This window comes from Oncorhynchus keta, chromosome 10 (assembly GCF_023373465.1).
Source record: "Oncorhynchus keta strain PuntledgeMale-10-30-2019 chromosome 10, Oket_V2, whole genome shotgun sequence".
Lineage (NCBI taxonomy): Eukaryota > Metazoa > Chordata > Actinopteri > Salmoniformes > Salmonidae > Oncorhynchus > Oncorhynchus keta.
In genome coordinates this window covers 64,733,245-64,751,388 of record NC_068430.1, presented here as the reverse complement: position 1 = coordinate 64,751,388, position 18,144 = coordinate 64,733,245, and the positions used below count along the sequence as shown (strand labels likewise).

The 18,144-nt window shown below is 42.9% G+C and overlaps 1 protein-coding gene across 1 annotated transcript; it reads right to left on the bottom strand.

The window, feature by feature from the left end:
- Positions 1-3,009: 3,009 nt before the first annotated feature.
- LOC118389210 (signal recognition particle subunit SRP68-like) lies at positions 3,010-16,687 on the bottom strand. Its single transcript, XM_035779050.2, has 16 exons — positions 16,289-16,687; positions 15,872-15,938; positions 15,628-15,756; positions 15,213-15,408; positions 14,839-14,921; positions 14,436-14,545; positions 14,156-14,238; positions 13,785-13,925; positions 8,501-8,599; positions 8,224-8,285; positions 7,839-7,992; positions 6,924-7,018; positions 6,574-6,703; positions 5,887-5,962; positions 5,637-5,689; positions 3,010-4,718 (listed from the first exon to the last, which is right to left on the bottom strand). Exons 1-16 carry the CDS (start codon positions 16,434-16,436, stop codon positions 4,491-4,493), a joined length of 1,854 nt encoding a protein of 617 aa, XP_035634943.1. The 5' UTR covers positions 16,437-16,687; the 3' UTR covers positions 3,010-4,490.
- Between the last annotated feature and the right edge of the window lie 1,457 nt (positions 16,688-18,144).

Genomic DNA, 18,144 nt, shown 5'->3' with positions numbered 1-18,144 from the left:
ATGGCTATCCATGAAGGATCCCGTCTTTCTCCCCATACAGCTCAGCGCATTCTCCTTGGCTAAACTAGGCTCATCATTTAACATTTGTATTCATATTTATGGTTCTCATACAAGTTTGTAAGTGAGAGTAAAGTGAGAGTAAAGGGACTTTTCTGACCAGCATCCCATTGACCGCCAGACTAGAGAAAATCCAAAAGTAGGCAGGTTTCCATTGACTCAGGTTTATTCGACAATAGCAATTTTGCAACAACAAAAAAACGTAATGGATAAGGCAGCTGTAGGAGAAATGTTCTAAAGATAGACAATGTTTTATCTGTTTGACAGGGGCGGATTTGTCTTTTTTTATTGCGACAACTAGTGATGGAAATAGTGTTTTTTGAATAAATGATAATTGCGGAATCATTTTGAAGGTACTAGTTGGGAGGGCATACAGGCTGTCAACAATTTATTAATGCTGTTTTTTGCTGCCACATCCCCTTCATTGTTCCGTTACTCATGCCATACCGCGAAAGGACAGTCAGATTTGTTTATTTATTGTTGATAGATTATTTACCCCATTTCTTTTGACGGCCGTTTGATTTTTGTTTAATCTGCCTAGTTTGCCTTGATTATTTGATTTAGTTAACTATTATTTACTGAACTTTTGATTTATTGAATGTTTGATTTTCCTTAGATTTTATCTAAACAGTTTTAAAATGTTATACTGAAAAAATATAAATGTAACATGTAAAAATTTCAACGCTTTTATTGAGTTACAGTTCATATAAGGTAATCAGTCAATTAATTAGGCCCTAATCTATGGATTTCCCATGACTGGGCAGAGGCGCAGCCATGGGTGGGCCTGGGAAGGCATAAGCCCACCCACTGGGAAGCCAAGCCCAGCGAATCAGAATGATTCTTTCCCCCAAAAGGAATTTATTACAGACAGAAAGACTCCCCAGTTTCATCAGCTGTCCGGGTGGCTGGTCTCATACAATCCGCAGGTAAAGAAGCTGGATGTGAAGGTCCTGGGCTGGCGTGGTTACTCGTGGTCTGCGGTTGTGAGGCCGGTTGTACTTACTGCCAAATTCTCAAAAACAACATTGGAGGCGGCTTATGGTAGAAAAATGTACATTCAATTCTCTGGCAACAGCTCTGGTGGACATACCTGCAATCAGCATGCAAATTACACACTCCCTCAAAAACATCTGTGGCATTGTGTTGTGTGACAAAACTGCACATTTTAAAGTGGCCTTTTGTCCCCAGCACAAGGTGCACCTGTGTAATGATCAAGCTGTTTAATCAGCTTCTTGATATGCCACACCTATCAGATGGATGAATTATCTTGGCAAAGGAGAAATACTCACAAACAGGGATGTTAACAAATTTGAGCACAACATTTGAGAAAAATAAGCTGGTAGTCAGCATGGAACATTTCTGGGATATTTTATTTTAACTCATTAAACATGGGACCAACACTTTACATGTTGCGTTTATATTTTTGTAAAGTATCGACTTATGTACAACCAAATAAAATTACTTTACTCATGTCATAAACAGCAACTGGGACCATTAAGGAATGATTTGCCTATAGCCTGGTTGAACTAGACTGAACATTGTGCTGACCATTGTTTTACCTGATGTCACATGTTCAGTTCGGTTTAACCAGGCTATTATTTGCCTATTAATTGATTATAACCGGCACTGTTTTTGCTAATTCAGGTGTAACCTGAGGTGTTTTGGTAATGCCCTCAACATTAGCCTTCCTCAAGAATAGCCATGAGGGGAAAATATTGCTGCTTTTATCAATGGACAGGGTTGTCAATTTCCTTTTATGGATGCCATACCACATCTCACATGACCTTGTCATAACCGTTAGGAAAACTCTGTTGTCACGCCGTCATACCGTGTAGGTGTTTGGGTGGAGTACAAGGAACACAAGAGATGGGTGAAACTTGGAGGAACTGCCAACCTCAAGGTTCCTATGGCAACACTTTTGCAGTAAGAGTGCATGGGAAAACAATAAACAGAGGTGTGTGTGTGATTGTGTATACAGGGGTGTAATTTAGCGATGGTGTAATACATGTAGCCTAATACGGGGGTGTGCCATGAACTAATTTAACGCACAGTAGGATAGTGATTAGCCATTTTATATAGACGTACATAACCCTGTATAGATGTATACAGTAGAAGGAAAGTGATTCACCAAACAGTACATCATAATACTGATGATGACTCCTGATCGTGAGCTAGTATCAAACACACAAAATGACCCATACCACGAGGTTAGAATGCATTTCATGGTGTCTGAAGTGTGCATGGTCCAAGGCACATACCGGCTTGTGATGAGAGTCCAGCTGTTGGTTACCGATAAGGGATCAAGGAAAAATCGTTAGGTGGTGGGAGGAGGCTGATTAGCTTTGAAAGTTGTTCACATGTAGCACCTGTACACCTGCCTGGGACAAAAACACACACCCAACACAGGCATCTCATGCTGCTCACACACCCACACCCACACCTGACACAAGAGCCTATGATCATGAAACTACACTAATAGGCTTCTGTAGGAGTGACAAAAGCACTTCTATAAAACTGGGTGGTTCAAGCCCCAAATGCTGATTGGCTGACAGCCGTGGTATATCAGACCGTATACAACGAGTATGACAAAACATTTACTGCTCTAATTAAGTTGGTAACCAATTTATAGCAATAAGGCACCTCGGGGGTTTGTGGTTTATGGCCGATATACCACGGCTTGTATCCAATTGTATCCAGGCACTCCGTGATGTGCCTAACAGCCTTATTCCGTGGTATATCGGCCATAAAACACACCCCCTCGTGCAGTATTAATGATAAAAACAGCAGCCTTATAAAGTCTGTGTGATTGAGGTTGTCAATTGAATCTAAGCTACAGTATAAAGTAGGTATCAGTCAAACTAAAAAGTGAGTGAAAATGACAAAAAGACAAGATATAACATCTTGAAACGTTCAAGAGAAGTTAGGCATGAGTGAAAAAAGGACAAACTCTGGTCATGTTTGCCGCAAATGTCTCGTTTTTTAAAATTAGAAGCCAGAAAACGATCCATTTCATCATCCATTTCACAATTTTCTCTTTCAATACTCCACTTCAGTTTCAAATCATGTTTACAGAATTCATTTTTCAGGCATCTTGGGTGATGATGCGTGAATCCATTCCAACACGCATCATCACCCAAATCCTGTTTATTAATACATGACAACATTGAGAAACTAAAAAAATGAATTGAAATTTAAAAAAGTACAAGACTTATATAACCCCGAATTAAAGAGAAAACAAAGAGTTAGATTGAAGAGAGGACAGAAGGTAAATTGACAACCTGTAGAACACGGTTTGTCATCATAGACAAATGCAAATAGGAGGTCCATTGAATAGCGAAAGGCTCTTGATTACAGAACTGGCTTTGGTACTGGAAAAGCGGAAGAGGTGTTAGCCACTCAAAAAGGGTGCCGCTCCCTCCCATTTAAAACCTGTTGGAATAGGAGCCAACTGATACAATGAAGTAGTGTGTACTAAAACAATATTTCTAGACATACTAGGGTTGCTTTGGACAGAAGTTCATGAACGCTGCCTCCTAGACTTTCGGGGGGTGAGGCCAAACTGAATCCTAAGCAGTCCCCTTTGACCTCAAAGGTCATTCTGTCTTTTGTCACGCACAGAACTTACATAAAATGTTTTAAAAAGTCATGTCATTAGAGAATATAAACACGTTATAGAGTCCTTTCCTGGACCGAATATAAAGTTATTGGCCACTGAACCCCATTGTTGTATAAGGAAATTAACAGGACCATTTCAATCCTGAGGTCTAGTCGTTAACTGTCAACCATGCAGAGATGTATTGGTGCCACAACGGCGTGCAGGACAAGACAGGCGGATATATTATTCTCTATATTAAGAACTTGTCTCACAATCTAGATATTACAGTCATAAGACAGTTGAGGCAATACAGAGGTGACAGAATTTAGACAGTATGAATGAACGAAATGAACGTGTTATGAGACATCACGGCTTGGTCGCGGATTTACCCTGTGTGCCTGCATTTATACAGTTTGTCCTTTTTGATAGTGATTGATACAACACTTCCTCTCCCTCCCTCCTGTATACTGACATCGAGACTGAGTACATCAAGGCGCTTTTAAGAGTAAAAAAAAGAAAAGTCAATTGGGTTTGTTTCCCTCTGTAAAGTGTGTTGGGGGTTGTTGAAGGGAACAAACACAAGGCCTGGAAACCTCTAGAACATGGAAGTCTCAAACTGGTAGCTTTCAAAATGGCGCTCTATACCCTATGCAGTCCACTACTTTTGACCAAGTTGTCTACTACACAAGGGAACAGGGTACCATTTCCAGACACAGACATTATTTCCACAGTTCAGGTGGAGAAAGTTTTCTAGAAACCCACTCAGCCCGTTTACCAATATCATGGGGGCCCATGGCTGCTTCCAACCTGAAGACCTCACCGAAGCCTGGGACTCGATTTAGCTGCCGAAGCCGAAGATGCCCTTGATGTAGCCGGTCAGGCCGCCCTTGCCCTTCTGCTCCACCTTGTCTTCGAGGGGTGGGAAGGCCACATGGTTGAGAGCCAGGTCAAAGAAGAGGGGCTTACAGGGGATGGGCTGGAAGTCAGGGGGGAACTGGACCAGGTTGGGCTGCTTCCCCACCAGGGTGGGGTCCAGGTGGAAGGTATCCAGACGTTCACAGAGAGGCTGGATGGATGGAGGGGGGGGGTAAACAAATTAGAGAGAGCAGGGACTGGTAAATGTAAATGACTAGAACCATAAGGTTTGGCTCGTCTGTCAGCTCGCAGAAAACATACGCTGTGGTTCCAATGCAAAGCAGAGGTCATTTTTCATGAACCAGCACCAGGTTCAGTAGTGAACAACCGTAATACCTGCCATGTCGACATACACTGCTCATGATAGCAGCAGCATTACATTTCAATGATAGATTTAAGAGTGAAACCCGACCCTGTGTGGGATTACACAATGACATATAGTACCTCTGGCAGAGGCCTCCTGATATCGGTCACCCATCACCCAAACATTGTCGTTCTTCCTTGTCAGTCTGCTCGGCAGCATTCCAGCCCTGTCCTGTATTGACTGAGGCAGGTCAGGGAGTATTCTTTCCCCGCAGGCTGGCCCACATAAGGCAATGATCCGTGGTAGGCACACTCCTATTCCCAACACCACTTCCTCTCACTACTGCACAACTAACATACTACACTTTTCATTTACTCCACCATTATCTGAAAGTAGTCTAGAAAATGGCAAGGCTGGAACTTGGGAGGTACCGAGGAGTCAGTTAACACAGAACTAATTGGTGAGCTGCTCGATTAAAGATCTGGCTCAATGTTAAGAGATCAATAAAAGCTAGAACAAGGAGCGGAACGAGGAGCTCCACACTCTCTTTGCAAGTTACGACTGAATGTCCCCTCCCGAAACTCAAAAGACGCCAACACCTGCGAAATGGTGATCTGTTCAAATAACCAGTGATAAAAAACCCAAACACTCTAATTACAGGCAGAATCTTTCCACGAGAGGTTAGAGTTAGGGCTAAGCACATTGGGGGTGGTTAGCTGTGAGACTTTGTTTTTAATGTGGGAGGCTAACTTTGTTCGTTCTTACCGTGTTGTCTTTCACCTTCTGCTGAGAGGGTGCTTCAGGAGCATCCTCCGTGTCTAAAATACAAACACACACCCTCAGCTTCACAACACAGGCAAAATAAACCAGAGACCTCAGCTCTTATAAAACGCACACCAGTCAGGTTACAACAATGACAAGTCAAGCAGAAAAGTCAAATACAAAGTTGGTGAACCCAGGTAAGGTTATTACCCTATAGAAACAAAATGGCTGCCATTGCAAGTCAGGTACCCACCTAAGATGGCCGCCGCCTGAAGCGAGTATTTCTCAGCGTTGACCTCTGTGATCAGCTCCTGCACATCAGGCAGATCCTTTAGGCAAGGGAGACAGATACATTAGGCAAAGACACTTTTAGACAGTCCCACAGTAGAGGTACCTGCCAAAATAATGGAAACACTTGAATAAATGAGGGATACAAAGTATATTGAAAGCGGGTGTACAGAGTTAATTATTCTTAGGGTCATGTATAAAAATACTGGGAAGGTCATTATTTTGGCTATCATGACTATGCCCCCCATAGGATGACAATGGCCCCATCCAAGTGGCACGAGTGGTTACTGAATGGTTCTATGAAAACGATGTAAACCATGCGTCATGGCCGTCACCAGATCTCAACCCAGTTGAACACGTATGGGAGTTTCTGGAGCGGCACCTGAGACAGCGTTTTCCCACCACCATCAATAAAACACCAAATGATGGAATTTCATGGAAGAACGGTGTCACATCCTTCCAATAGAGATCCAGACACTTGCAGAATCGATGCCATGCATAGGTGCATTGGAGCTGTTGTGACTCTAATATTAAGACACTATGTTGGCGTTTCCTTTATTTTGGCAGTTACCTGTATGTTAAAAATTTAAGTTTCCATACTGGCCACAGTCAGGGGGTCACCGGTTATAGGTCAGGGGTCAGTATCTGTTACCTTGAGGCTGTTGTTGAGGCTCTTAGCCTTGGACTGGACCTCCTTGGCGTACTTCAGGACCCGCTCATACAGGACCAGAGCCTCGCTCCACTTCTTCACCAGCACGTACGACTGGGCTATGAAGAAACACCTGGGGGAGAGAGAGGGGGATGTTAGTGACTGTGTATGTTTCTGTTCTGGCAGAGGCGGCTCAGAAACACTTGAACAGCAGGGGTTATGCCAGCAACTGTGCGTGCGTGTATGTATGCATGTAAATTTGCGCCATTTCTTTACTAGAGTATACATCAAGGCTATGAAGAAACACCTGTGGGAGTGTGTGTGTGTGAGTCCTCCGTGGTGTGAGCTCTGACCTGTAGGCCTTGTAGACCAGCATCTTGAGGGCCACCTCCTTCTGGAAGGTGTGATCTTCCTCCAGCCCCTGCAGGGTGGACAGCTCAGCCAGACTCTGTAGAAACAGTCATGAGGCAACATCAACAAGGATAAGCTGACTCACTGGTAGAGGCTTAACCATAGAAATAGAGTGAGTCAGAAAGAAACATCCTATTTCTACGGGCTTAACATTAGGGTTGAATGGCGGACATTCCTGCAGTCAGTATGCCAATTGTGCGCTCCCTCAAAACCTGAGACATCTGTGGCATTGTGTCACGTGACAAAACTGCTCATTTTAAAGTGGCTTTTATTGTCCCCAGAACAAGGTGTACCTGTATAATGATCATGCTGTTTAATCAGCTTCTTGATCTGCACACCTGTTGGGTGAATGGATTATCTTGGCAAAGGAGAAATGCTCACTAATAGGGATGTAAGCAAACTTGTCCTAAAAATTTGAGAGAAATAAGCTTTGTGCCTGTGGAACATTTCTGGGATCTTTTATTTCAGCTCATGAAACCAACACTTTCCGTGTTGCGTTTATATTTTTGTTCAGTATAGTTCTTGGACTTGATCCTGGGTATGCTGAGTAAATAGAGTGGTTTGGGTGTTTTGTGGTTATGAAGCAGGAAAATATCAAACCATTCAGTTTCACTATCAATTACTGTAACATTATGAGATAACAAGGACACAGACATTGGGAATGTGCCAGAGATGACAATGTAATGTGACATGGTGTTGTGTTATCAAAGGTGTATTCATTAGTGCGCACAACAGCAAAACATTTTAACAGAAAAATAAAAACAGTTTATTGGACAACCTCAGGTAGCATCGCCCTGTTTTACTCAGGTGTCTTCCATTTCATGGCTACTGTACATGACCCAGGTGTGTGTTTGTACCTGGAGGATGATGTCGTATAGGCGGATGAGGTCCTGGGGGCGAGGGCCCCGTTTGTTCTCGTCCGTCTGCGGCTCCTTCAGCTTGGCCTGCAGCATGTGGGCCATGCTCTCGTTCCTCTTCACCACCGTCCACAGCTTGATGTAGGTCAGGTAGCTATGGGGAGGGGAACAAACACAGGTCAAAGACTGATTCCATGTACAGATAGGCTCTTAATTCATATTTGCTTGCATTTCTCAAATCAAAATGCATCGGAGAAGACAGTCTGAGGAGAGGGACCTCGGACCTTCTCCTCTAATACGGTTGAGGATGCGGGGAGGAGATAGGGGTCACCATGCGTCTTGCATCCTCTGACAAATGTCAGACAGACAGAATGACCTCTCTTACCTGTGCAGGAACTGCAGGTTGGACACCTTGCCACTGGCTTCATCAGATCTCTCTCGCTGCTTCTGCAGAGGAACAGTCAGGGAGCATTTACCCATAAACAGATCGGGTCAAGGACTGTACCAGACTTTGTCACTACTACTCACGTTACTGTTTATCCTATGAACTTCACTACGTCAGGTCCGTAAAGCCAAGTATCAACGTGAACCCCGGTCAGTTCGTAACCCTAACTGTCATGTCTAACTTTTTCAGTGTCAGTCAGTCAGTCAGTCATACTTACCGCTTCAGTCTTCAGCTCCTCTCTCACAGCCTGGATGGTGTCTCTGCACTCGGCTAGTAGGGTCTCGTACAGACGTTCCTTGGTCTCCTCATTGGCTGCCTGTGGGTGACAAATGGTGATCCAGTATGAATATGACACAGAATATGAATTCATTATTCCATAGATACCTCCCCTGACCTTCTCCTCCAATGGGTATTGAGAAGGACATGAGGATAGAGGACACGAGGCATAAGCAAGAGAGACCTTCCCTATGCCTGTGGGTACTGATGCTGGGTTATGGGATTCGTATTTCTTTGTGCGATAATATGAAACAGTATGAAACAAAACAGCTGAAATACCATTGAAAATAGCTACGGCTGCATTTTACTCAAACGTTTTCATACTTGAAATGGTTGCCTGAAATGGAGCCTTGCTTACAGTACGAATCAGATTAAATCATGCAAATGTAAATATTAGCGTAAAAGCTCAAGTAGGTCTTGGCTAAGGCTGTGACTGGGAGAGACAAACGTACGCAGCAGAGCAGGTTGCTGTAGACATTCCTGTAAAAGGTAAATTCCTAGAGTTACTGTAGCTCGGGACTGATGTCAAAGAGAAGCCTGGTTGTTCATGACACCAAGATGTAACACAGGCTTATTGTGTACATTACAGTAGGCTAACTTGTAGGTTTGGGAGGCAGCCAAGTGTTGTGATTTATATTGTTTATGAAAAATGTCAGTCATTTGAGAAGATGAGGGAGTCAGAAATATTACAGTATCGTCAATGACTCATATGTCCTAGTTAGAACGTCCTAGCAGTGGCCATATTAAATAAAAAATGGCTAATAAAATATGTTTGTTATATATTCCCCTGCTGACAAATCCATCCTATCTTAAATTATTTTGCCGCATCTTATCTTCTGACGAACTGGTGTACATGCTTGTGAGACAAAGTAAATCTGAGGATTCGCCAGGGACTTCTCTTTAGTTGACAAAAACACTTAAGCAATCATTAAAGCGCTAAAACATGGTGGGGAATGATTTGGGAGCGTTCCACTTTAAAAAGTGGCAGAATTGTCCTTTAAAAAAAAAAAAAAAAACTCAAATGCATAATCTCCAGCACCATACCAGTGTCTACATACTTGAAAACGGCACATTTATATGATCTGTGGTTAAAAATATAAAAACGTCCTAAAGAAAATGTTTATCATTAAGCACGTTTCCATCCAGAAATGCGAGTAAAATAATGTATATAAAATTTGTAAAAATCACAACAGCTGTGATGGAAACCGATGGTTACAGTACAATTTTATAAATGCCGAAAGACAAAGTTCATTCGACATGGTGGAATATTTGTGTTTTTTAAGATGAATTATTCGAGAAATGGTGGTGGAAACTCCTTATAGCACAAATAGACATTATAATCATATTGGAGTCGTCCTCCCACTACAACTCCGGGAAACAATGCAGTTTAGTAGGCTAGGCTACAAATGAAATCATTTATGATGAACTTCACAGGGTGGTGAAAGTGCACGGTGATCTTGATGCTCCTTTCCAATAAATATCGAGGGTCTTATTCTGGTGACATGCTGATCGATGCTTGACTGCCGTTTGACAATAAAAGATATTCCTCGCTCTTAATAGCGGCATTATGTTAAGTAGCCTACCCGCACTGTTAGGCTTTGGCGGTATTCGAATAGCATTTAAAAAGAATAATAAGCAAACCAAATGTATAGTTGGAGCCCTTAGCTGGATATCATTTGACACATCTTAGATTTCGTTATAAACAGTGGCTTAGCACGCACCCACATTGTTTAAATGTTTTTTATGTACGAGGGTGCATGCTACGCCAATGCTTATAATAATAACTACATATTGAATACGTGCCAAATAAATGATATCCAGCTACGGGCTTCAGCTATGCATTTGGTTTGCCAACTTGACATCTAGTGGCGAGAAGTCAAGATCAAGCTTCTTGGTTACAGCAGAGACATTTAAATCCTTTCCATGATCAAGATCTCGGTTGCCTAAATTGTTGTGTGTGCAAAAAATGTATAACTACTTAAAACATTATATATCACCCCTTGTGTGCACTTGCGTGAAGACCGTATACCCCAGTATGGTACAGAAACAGTAGGACTGTTTGTTGTGGAAATCTGGATAACGCCCAGCCCTACGCACTGTATCTGACCAGAGTAGGGACATTTGCTATTTAACGCAACAGTTTGTGACAAAACTATGGAGTTGAAAACGCGTTGGAAACACATTGAAAAGTATTTTTTTTAAGTACATGAACTTTTAGTACATTGTGTGCACTACGTCATCACACACTGATTTTTGAAAGTCAGTTTTGTGGATTTTGGAATATCCGCATCAAAATCTGTCACCAATTGGATGGAAACCTATCTTGTGACATCACAAGTTAGGATAAAAAAAATATATATACATTTAAAACCTGCAACGAGTTTCTAGCCAGAGAGATGGTATTTTCTTGCTCCCCACATCACTAATCTGTGTTTGAAAATCAGTGTTTGAAAATGAAACGTTTGATAATGTTAAGACGTTCTACCCAATGACATTATATATTGTTCGACAAAACGTAGAAATGCACCATTTTCACATATGTAAACAACGGTATTGTGCTGGAGATAATGAAAATGAGGCTGAACATTTATGAGAGTTGCCCTTTAACACAAATTGGTTTTGGGCAGACTATGAAGTAACATTCACTCCTACCCATGCAGCATGTGGGGAGGGTGTATTGTGGTGAGACATTCACTCGTGCCACCACCCTGGCAACGCCTAGCCCCTAACAGGACTGGGAGAACCAGTCTGGTATCTTCTGTGCTTTTCATAGAGGGAGAGAAAGAAGGAGGGATGGTGCATCCCTCTTCAGTATGTCCCCTAGGGATTGTGCATGGCCTTAAATGGCAGTTCCGTTGGAATGGTTGAGGGATCCCACGCGAAACCCAGATGACAAAAAAAAAAAAACATGATTTGGGGGATTTTTACTAAATGTAATCCACAGAAGTCCTATGGATGAATGATTGTTGACAGACAAATGTGAAATATAAAATGTGAAATAATTAAAATTGCCATATTGACCTTACCTAGGCCTCCTTTTAAGATTCCATAAAGTTTCATTTATGAGGTACAAAGCAAAAATGTACGTCAAATGAAGCTTTATGGCTTGCTCTGTAATAAGAGTAGTATTTTAATGGTCATACCTTTATGAATATTGAAATATATATAAACATGAATATTGAAATGTTTTGATTTTCTATATAATTGTTGAACATAATATACTCTACAGGCATACCAGAGTTCCAGAGTGGGAACTCTGCTTCTTTTAGAGTTCGTAAGCATACCCAACAAAGTGAATGTGAAAATGGATTCAAAATGATCATGTTCTACTGGTGATTTGCAGGATGTACAACGACACAAGTAAAAGGAGGGTTGTGATTGGTATAGCAGACATAACCAATCGCTCTGTATAAAAATGGGCCATAACTTTAGACAACTGAGGTAGATACAGGGGAGTGTAGAAGTAGAGGCAGCCATAGGGGGAAAGGTATTATGGTCCAACTGTTTCTGAACCCTTGTGTTCCCCACATCAAATGGTACCTTCCATAAACGTAACAGAATCATTGACTGACATATCAATTAAGGACTGAAGTGCATAAACTGTTAGCCCTCAACTCAAAAAGCACATTTGGATACAGACGGTTGAGGACAGGTATGAGGGGAATTTCTGACCAGACCCAAATTCAGCCTTACTTCAAAAGTGTAAGCAAAATTACATGTAATGCTCTGCTACATCTAACACAAACGATAATCCCACTCCCAAACTGATAACCATTTAGCTCCGATGCTAGTCTGTCCATAGAGACTAGGGCTGATGGGTGTAGCCATGTGAGTGTGTGGCTTGCTATGCAGAGAATGCAGTTTGACAGCACGAGTGGCAGCATGCCAGAGCCTAGTGCAGGTGGGTGTGACGGGTGTGGCCGTAGGGATGGAGAGGTAGGCCTACAGGAAGCCCAACAGGGAAGGTAAGAAGATTCTGACAATAGACACATGTCAGAGAGCTGTAGTGGAGCGAACGCCACCTACTGAGACCCAAGGTGAACTACATGTGAGGATTGCCACCGTTGGACTCCTGACCTGCCTTGAGGATACCCTCTCCCTACAGGCTGGTTGATAACAGCTCGATACCGCTAGAGAAACCCAGCACTGGCTAGGCTGCACCACTAAACCCCTGTTCACTGGCCCCCTAGTTCACCAACAGTTAGGACAAGTGGGACAGATTCTTTACTTGTCTGAAAGCTCAAGTTATTTGCCCCCCAAATAAAAAGCCTGTACCACCATAGGCCAAAATAGGTGACTGATATGCATGTTGTAAGAAGCAAAGAAACACTTTCAAAGAAGATAGTTGGTTTATTCAGGGTTCATACACATTCTGACAGATGTCAGAATTACCTGGCCAATATTGAATAGAGCGGAAACCGCAGCTTTCCAACAGTGTCAGATTTACGTCTCAGCTCCCAAAGAGACGGCTTTTGCAACCGGTGTATGCAGCATTGGTGTATTAACTCAGCCGCTCAACAACTACGCAGTTGATGAACGCTCACAAGGCCATGTAACAAGTTATTCACCAGGGCGCTGGTGGAAGGTTTGGGACATGACACTAACACATGCTAATAGCTAAATAGTTAACTACCAAGACGACTATACAATATGTTTTAAACTGGACATCTGGTTAGTCTGTCGTCTCTCATTATTTTAAAAGGCTACCTGCTGCTGTTGCAATGTCTCTCTCGGGCAACAGCCCACTGGCACAGGTAATGTACACATCTGATGACAGTACAAACCCTGTGTGCTGGAACAAACAAATATGCACAGGGTGATCTCAAAAGTGGAGCTTGCAACCGCAGGTGATTGAAAGACTGCTCATGCCTGTCAATGCAATAATTATACTCCGATGTGCTCTGCAGAGATTGGGAAAGACCTACTTCTAACCCGAGTAATTGTTCGATATTTTGATGTGTGAATTATTTATTTGTCTAGTCAGACAACTTAAATCTATATTCTGCTTGTCCGACTTTTTGTTGTTGGTTGTCCCGGACAAGCGTTAATGTCAAGCCCTGCTTTTAACACCATCATTCTGACCTGTCCCGTACTGTGCCGGCTCTGACATTTTCTTTTCACAGTTCTAGCAACTGCGGAGGATGCGAAACCCAGGCCAGCCCAGTCAAGTTCTGCTTGGCTCAGTACCGTGAAAACATGACTAGTCCCCTGGTAGGGTCACTGACCTGGGCGATGGCGGCCTCGTTGTCTCCCAGGCCCAGCAGGAAGATGCGGGCCTTGTCGATCTTGACGGGCACCGTTCGGCCTCGCCACTCCACCTCGCTCATGGTGGCTGCCTGCTTGGCTCTCGTCTGTGTGATCAGGGCCTGGAACAATACCACAACCATTCAACAGTATGCAACATAAGACAGGTCTGTTCCAACATCCACACTAGCCTACTACTGAAAAAGATAGAACACAGACCCAATACATTGCCAATGGAACAAAGGGATTTTCTCTACACTAAAGAGTAAAACATAGATTTATGGCCATACTCTCCAGTAGTAAAGTAGTTGTTACTATGTGTTTTACAGTGAGAGGGACCACACACACTGACCTCTAGTTTCTCAGCCATCATGCCTCCTCCTCCTCCTGCACTGAGCCTCATCTGCATCAGCTCATTCATGGCGTTCTGGTCACCTGGGGTCAGAAGGGAGTAGGATTGTTCACTACCAGTCAACTGAACGGGAACGGGTTGTGTGTGGGTGCGTGTTCGGTGCGAGGGTGAGGGTGTGGGAAAGAGAAGCTGTAGAACGCACAGATGTGTGCATGTGTGAATGCTTATGAAAAGTGCAATCCACTGTCAATGTGAGCGACGGGCTGTGTGTGTCGCCTACCGATGTTGTAAGCACAGTAGCGGATGTTGGGCGAGATCTCCTCCACACGCTGGTGATACAGCACTGCCAGCTCCTCAGTAAAGGCACTGGCCAGCTTCTCATAGATTGTCCTGAGGGGGGTTACAATACAGTTACATGGAATTTTCTATAGTTCACAAGTAGCAAGGTGGTGGTCCGGGAATACAGCTGTATGCTGAATGCGTTTGGATATGTTAAGCATACGCCTACACTTAGGTGCTGCTCGTTAACATCAGACAACTTGACATCTGTCAACAAACAATGTAGCCTTAAAGCCTCATTTGCCCCATGTGAAATGACGATCGTAATACTCTCCATCAAAAGCTCAGCAAACAAAAGTGGCCACACTTTAGGCATTTCGGTAGTAGAGTGGGGTCAGACTCACTTGCACTTGTTGAAGGCCTCCGTGGCAGCCTTCCACTCCTGCAGCTCAAAGCGCACCATGCCACTCAGGTAGGAGGTGTAGGCCTGCAGACAAGTTGCATTCATTATTATTAATTCAGAGGTCATCAGCAGCTATTTCTGGCTGGGTTAGAAAGACAGAAGTGAAGTGCCCTTTCCTCCAGGACATGCCCAGCTGCCATGGACTCACCCAGCTGCCATAATGTTGGTTCCTCAACTGATAAATATCTGTCTTCAAATATTAGTTTCAGTTAAATTGTTACTTCACTTCAACAGCATTTGAACCCCATGTTGAAATAAATGAAGGTGAAACAATAGGGAAAGTCACGGACTCTCCAGGTCAGGGAATTACTCTACCTGTGCTTCCAGTTTGGTCTTGGCATCCACACGAGGGCTCTCACACAGCTTCTCCAGCCTCTCTCCGTGTTTGGCGGCCTTCCGCAGGCGGGACAGCAGGTGGAAGCGCTTGCGGGGCTCTGTGTTGGCCTCCTGCTTCAGCTGCATGGCATAGCTCCACGCCCTCTCAGCCTCCATCAGTACCAGCAGTAGATACCTAAAAGGGGAATGGAATTTGTTGTATTCAAGGGACTTGGGCCAACTTGTGCGGGCCGCTATTTTGTTGCCTCTCTGGGCACTCCATGCATGATGAGTATTTTGATTGTAGTTCTAGAACAGAATGATGGTTGCTGGCAGGTATCATGCATTAAGTATTTGGATTGTAAATACAGTTGTACTTTAATACTGTTGTAAGAATGGGATCGGGTACTATTACCTGTTGTCATTGTACCGGTTGTCAGAAAGCATCTCGACAGTCACTTTCTTCCCAGTGAACTTGTGCCTGTTGCCGCACTTGAAGCCCAGGGTCTTGCGCAGACGACGCAAGCGCCGTGAGCAGTATCCCCTAGGACAGAGAGAAAGACATGGATGATTTTTAGTGTGAAACTATGAGCCAACCATAAGGTATGATCTGGTTGTCAAACACCCATTCACTGCCATAGTCCAGTCCTCCATCTCACCTGTATCTTTGATAATCCCCGTGTCGCAAGCCATGTTGTTGCTGGGAATCCTTGATGATCTGGAGAACTGCAAGTATGCGTTAAGGGCCAGTCTACTACATTCACACTGGAACCTAAAGTTAGCTACATACACAGTGAAGAATTAGAAAAGCCACAGTAGCTATACTTCAGCAGTGGATTTGAATTATGTGATGGATGTAGCAAGTTGACAATGTTAATTTACTTAAATACACATGATTGTAGCAATATTCTAATGACATCTGTAAACCGCTTTTCTAATGACACTTAGCGCTAGCCTTCTGACATTACGTTAGCAGACGAAACGTTAGTTATGGAAGCCCACCTCGACCAAAACATACTGGTGTCGCTAAATCAAATATTGGTCCCGTGTCAGCTGTATAGCTTTAGAAAGGATACTCTCTAGTCCTATTCCATCTTCCGTTGCATTTTCTTTATTCTCGTCCATAGGTAATATTTTCCCTTCATTTTGCTTGTCGGAGGCCATTTTTCTACTTGTAGCACACGTATAAACAGACCCGAAAAAATGCACCGGAAGTAGACTCATGCGACAACGTTTTAATACACATGACACGCAACAATAGCGAAATACACGATTCAAAACAGTCCAATAACGCTTATAACATTCAACAAAAATATAAACGTAACAGTGTTAGTCCCATGTTTCATGAGCTAAAACAAACGATCCCAGAAATGTTCCATACGCACAAAAAGCTAATTTCTCTCAAATGTTTTGCACACATTCGTTTACATCCCTGTCAGTGAGCATTTTCTAATTTGCCAAGATAAAGCGTACACCACATCTTCTTCTTCTGAGTGTAACGGCGGGTGGCTTCCGATATGCTGCATTATCGCCTCCAACTGGACGATAATATAAATACATGATACTTTGTAAAACAAAAAAAACATCCTTCACACGAATCCTAGACTCATTAAAACCCCAAGACGCCATTCCACTACCCTATCAACTCCTGTACCATGCCAACAGCCTGGGAGGACGGAACACCACCACTCAACACACCCTGTAACTCTTCTGAAGTAATATATATATATTCTAAAGTCAAATACTTCTCTGCAGCTGCCACCACATCTATTTTCTGGTGATGTTGCTTCAATATGTCCACATAATTTTCCACCCTTATGATGCCATCTATTTTGTGAAGGACACCCGTGCTTCACGGTTGGGATGGTGTTCTTCGGCTTGCAAGCATCCCCCATTTTCCTCCAAACATAACGATGTTCATTATTGCCAAACAGTTCTATTTTTGTTTCATCAGACCAGAGGACATTTCTACAAAAAGTACAATATTTGCCCTCATGTGCAGTTGCAAACCGTAGTCTGGCTTTTTTATGGTGGTTTGTAGCAGTGGTTTCGTCCCTGTTGAGTGGCCTTTCAGGTATGATATAGGTATAGGACTCATTTTACTGTGGATATAGATACTTTTGTACCTGTTTCCTCCAGCATCTTCAAACGGTCCTTTGCTGTTGTTCTGGGATTGATTTGTATTTTTCACACCAAAGTACATTCATCTCTAGGAGACAGAACACGTCTCCTTCCTGAGCGGTACGACGGCTGCGTGGTCCCATGGTGTTTATACTTGCGTACTTTTGTTTGTACAGATGAATGTGGTACCTTCAGGCGTTTGGAAATTGCTCCCAAGGATGAACCAAACTTGTGGTTTACCATTTTTTTCTAACGTCTTGGCTGATTTCTTTTGATTTTCCCATGATGTCAAGCAAAGAGGCACTGAGTTTGAAAGTAGGCCTTGAAATACATCCACAGGTACACCTCCAAATGACTCAAATGATGTCAGAAGCTTCTAAAGCCATGACATAATTTTCTGGAATTTTGCAAGTTGTTTCAAGGCACAGTCAATTTAGTGTAATGTAAACTCCTGACCCACTGGAATTGTGATACAGGGAATTATAAGTGAAATAATCTGTCTAAACAATTGTTGGAAAAATTACTTGTAATGCACAAAGTAGATGTCCTAACAGACTTGCCAAAACTATAGTTTATTGACAAGAAATTTGTGGAGTGGTTGCAAAGCGAGTTTTAATGACTAATGACAACCTAAGTATATGTAAAACTTCCGACTTCAACAGTGTGTGTGTATATATATATATACATACATACATACACACACACACTTAATAATGTTTTGTTGACCCGTAGAGAAGGTTCCATATGAGAATTTGCTACTGATATGACATACATACATACACACACACACACACACACACACACACACACA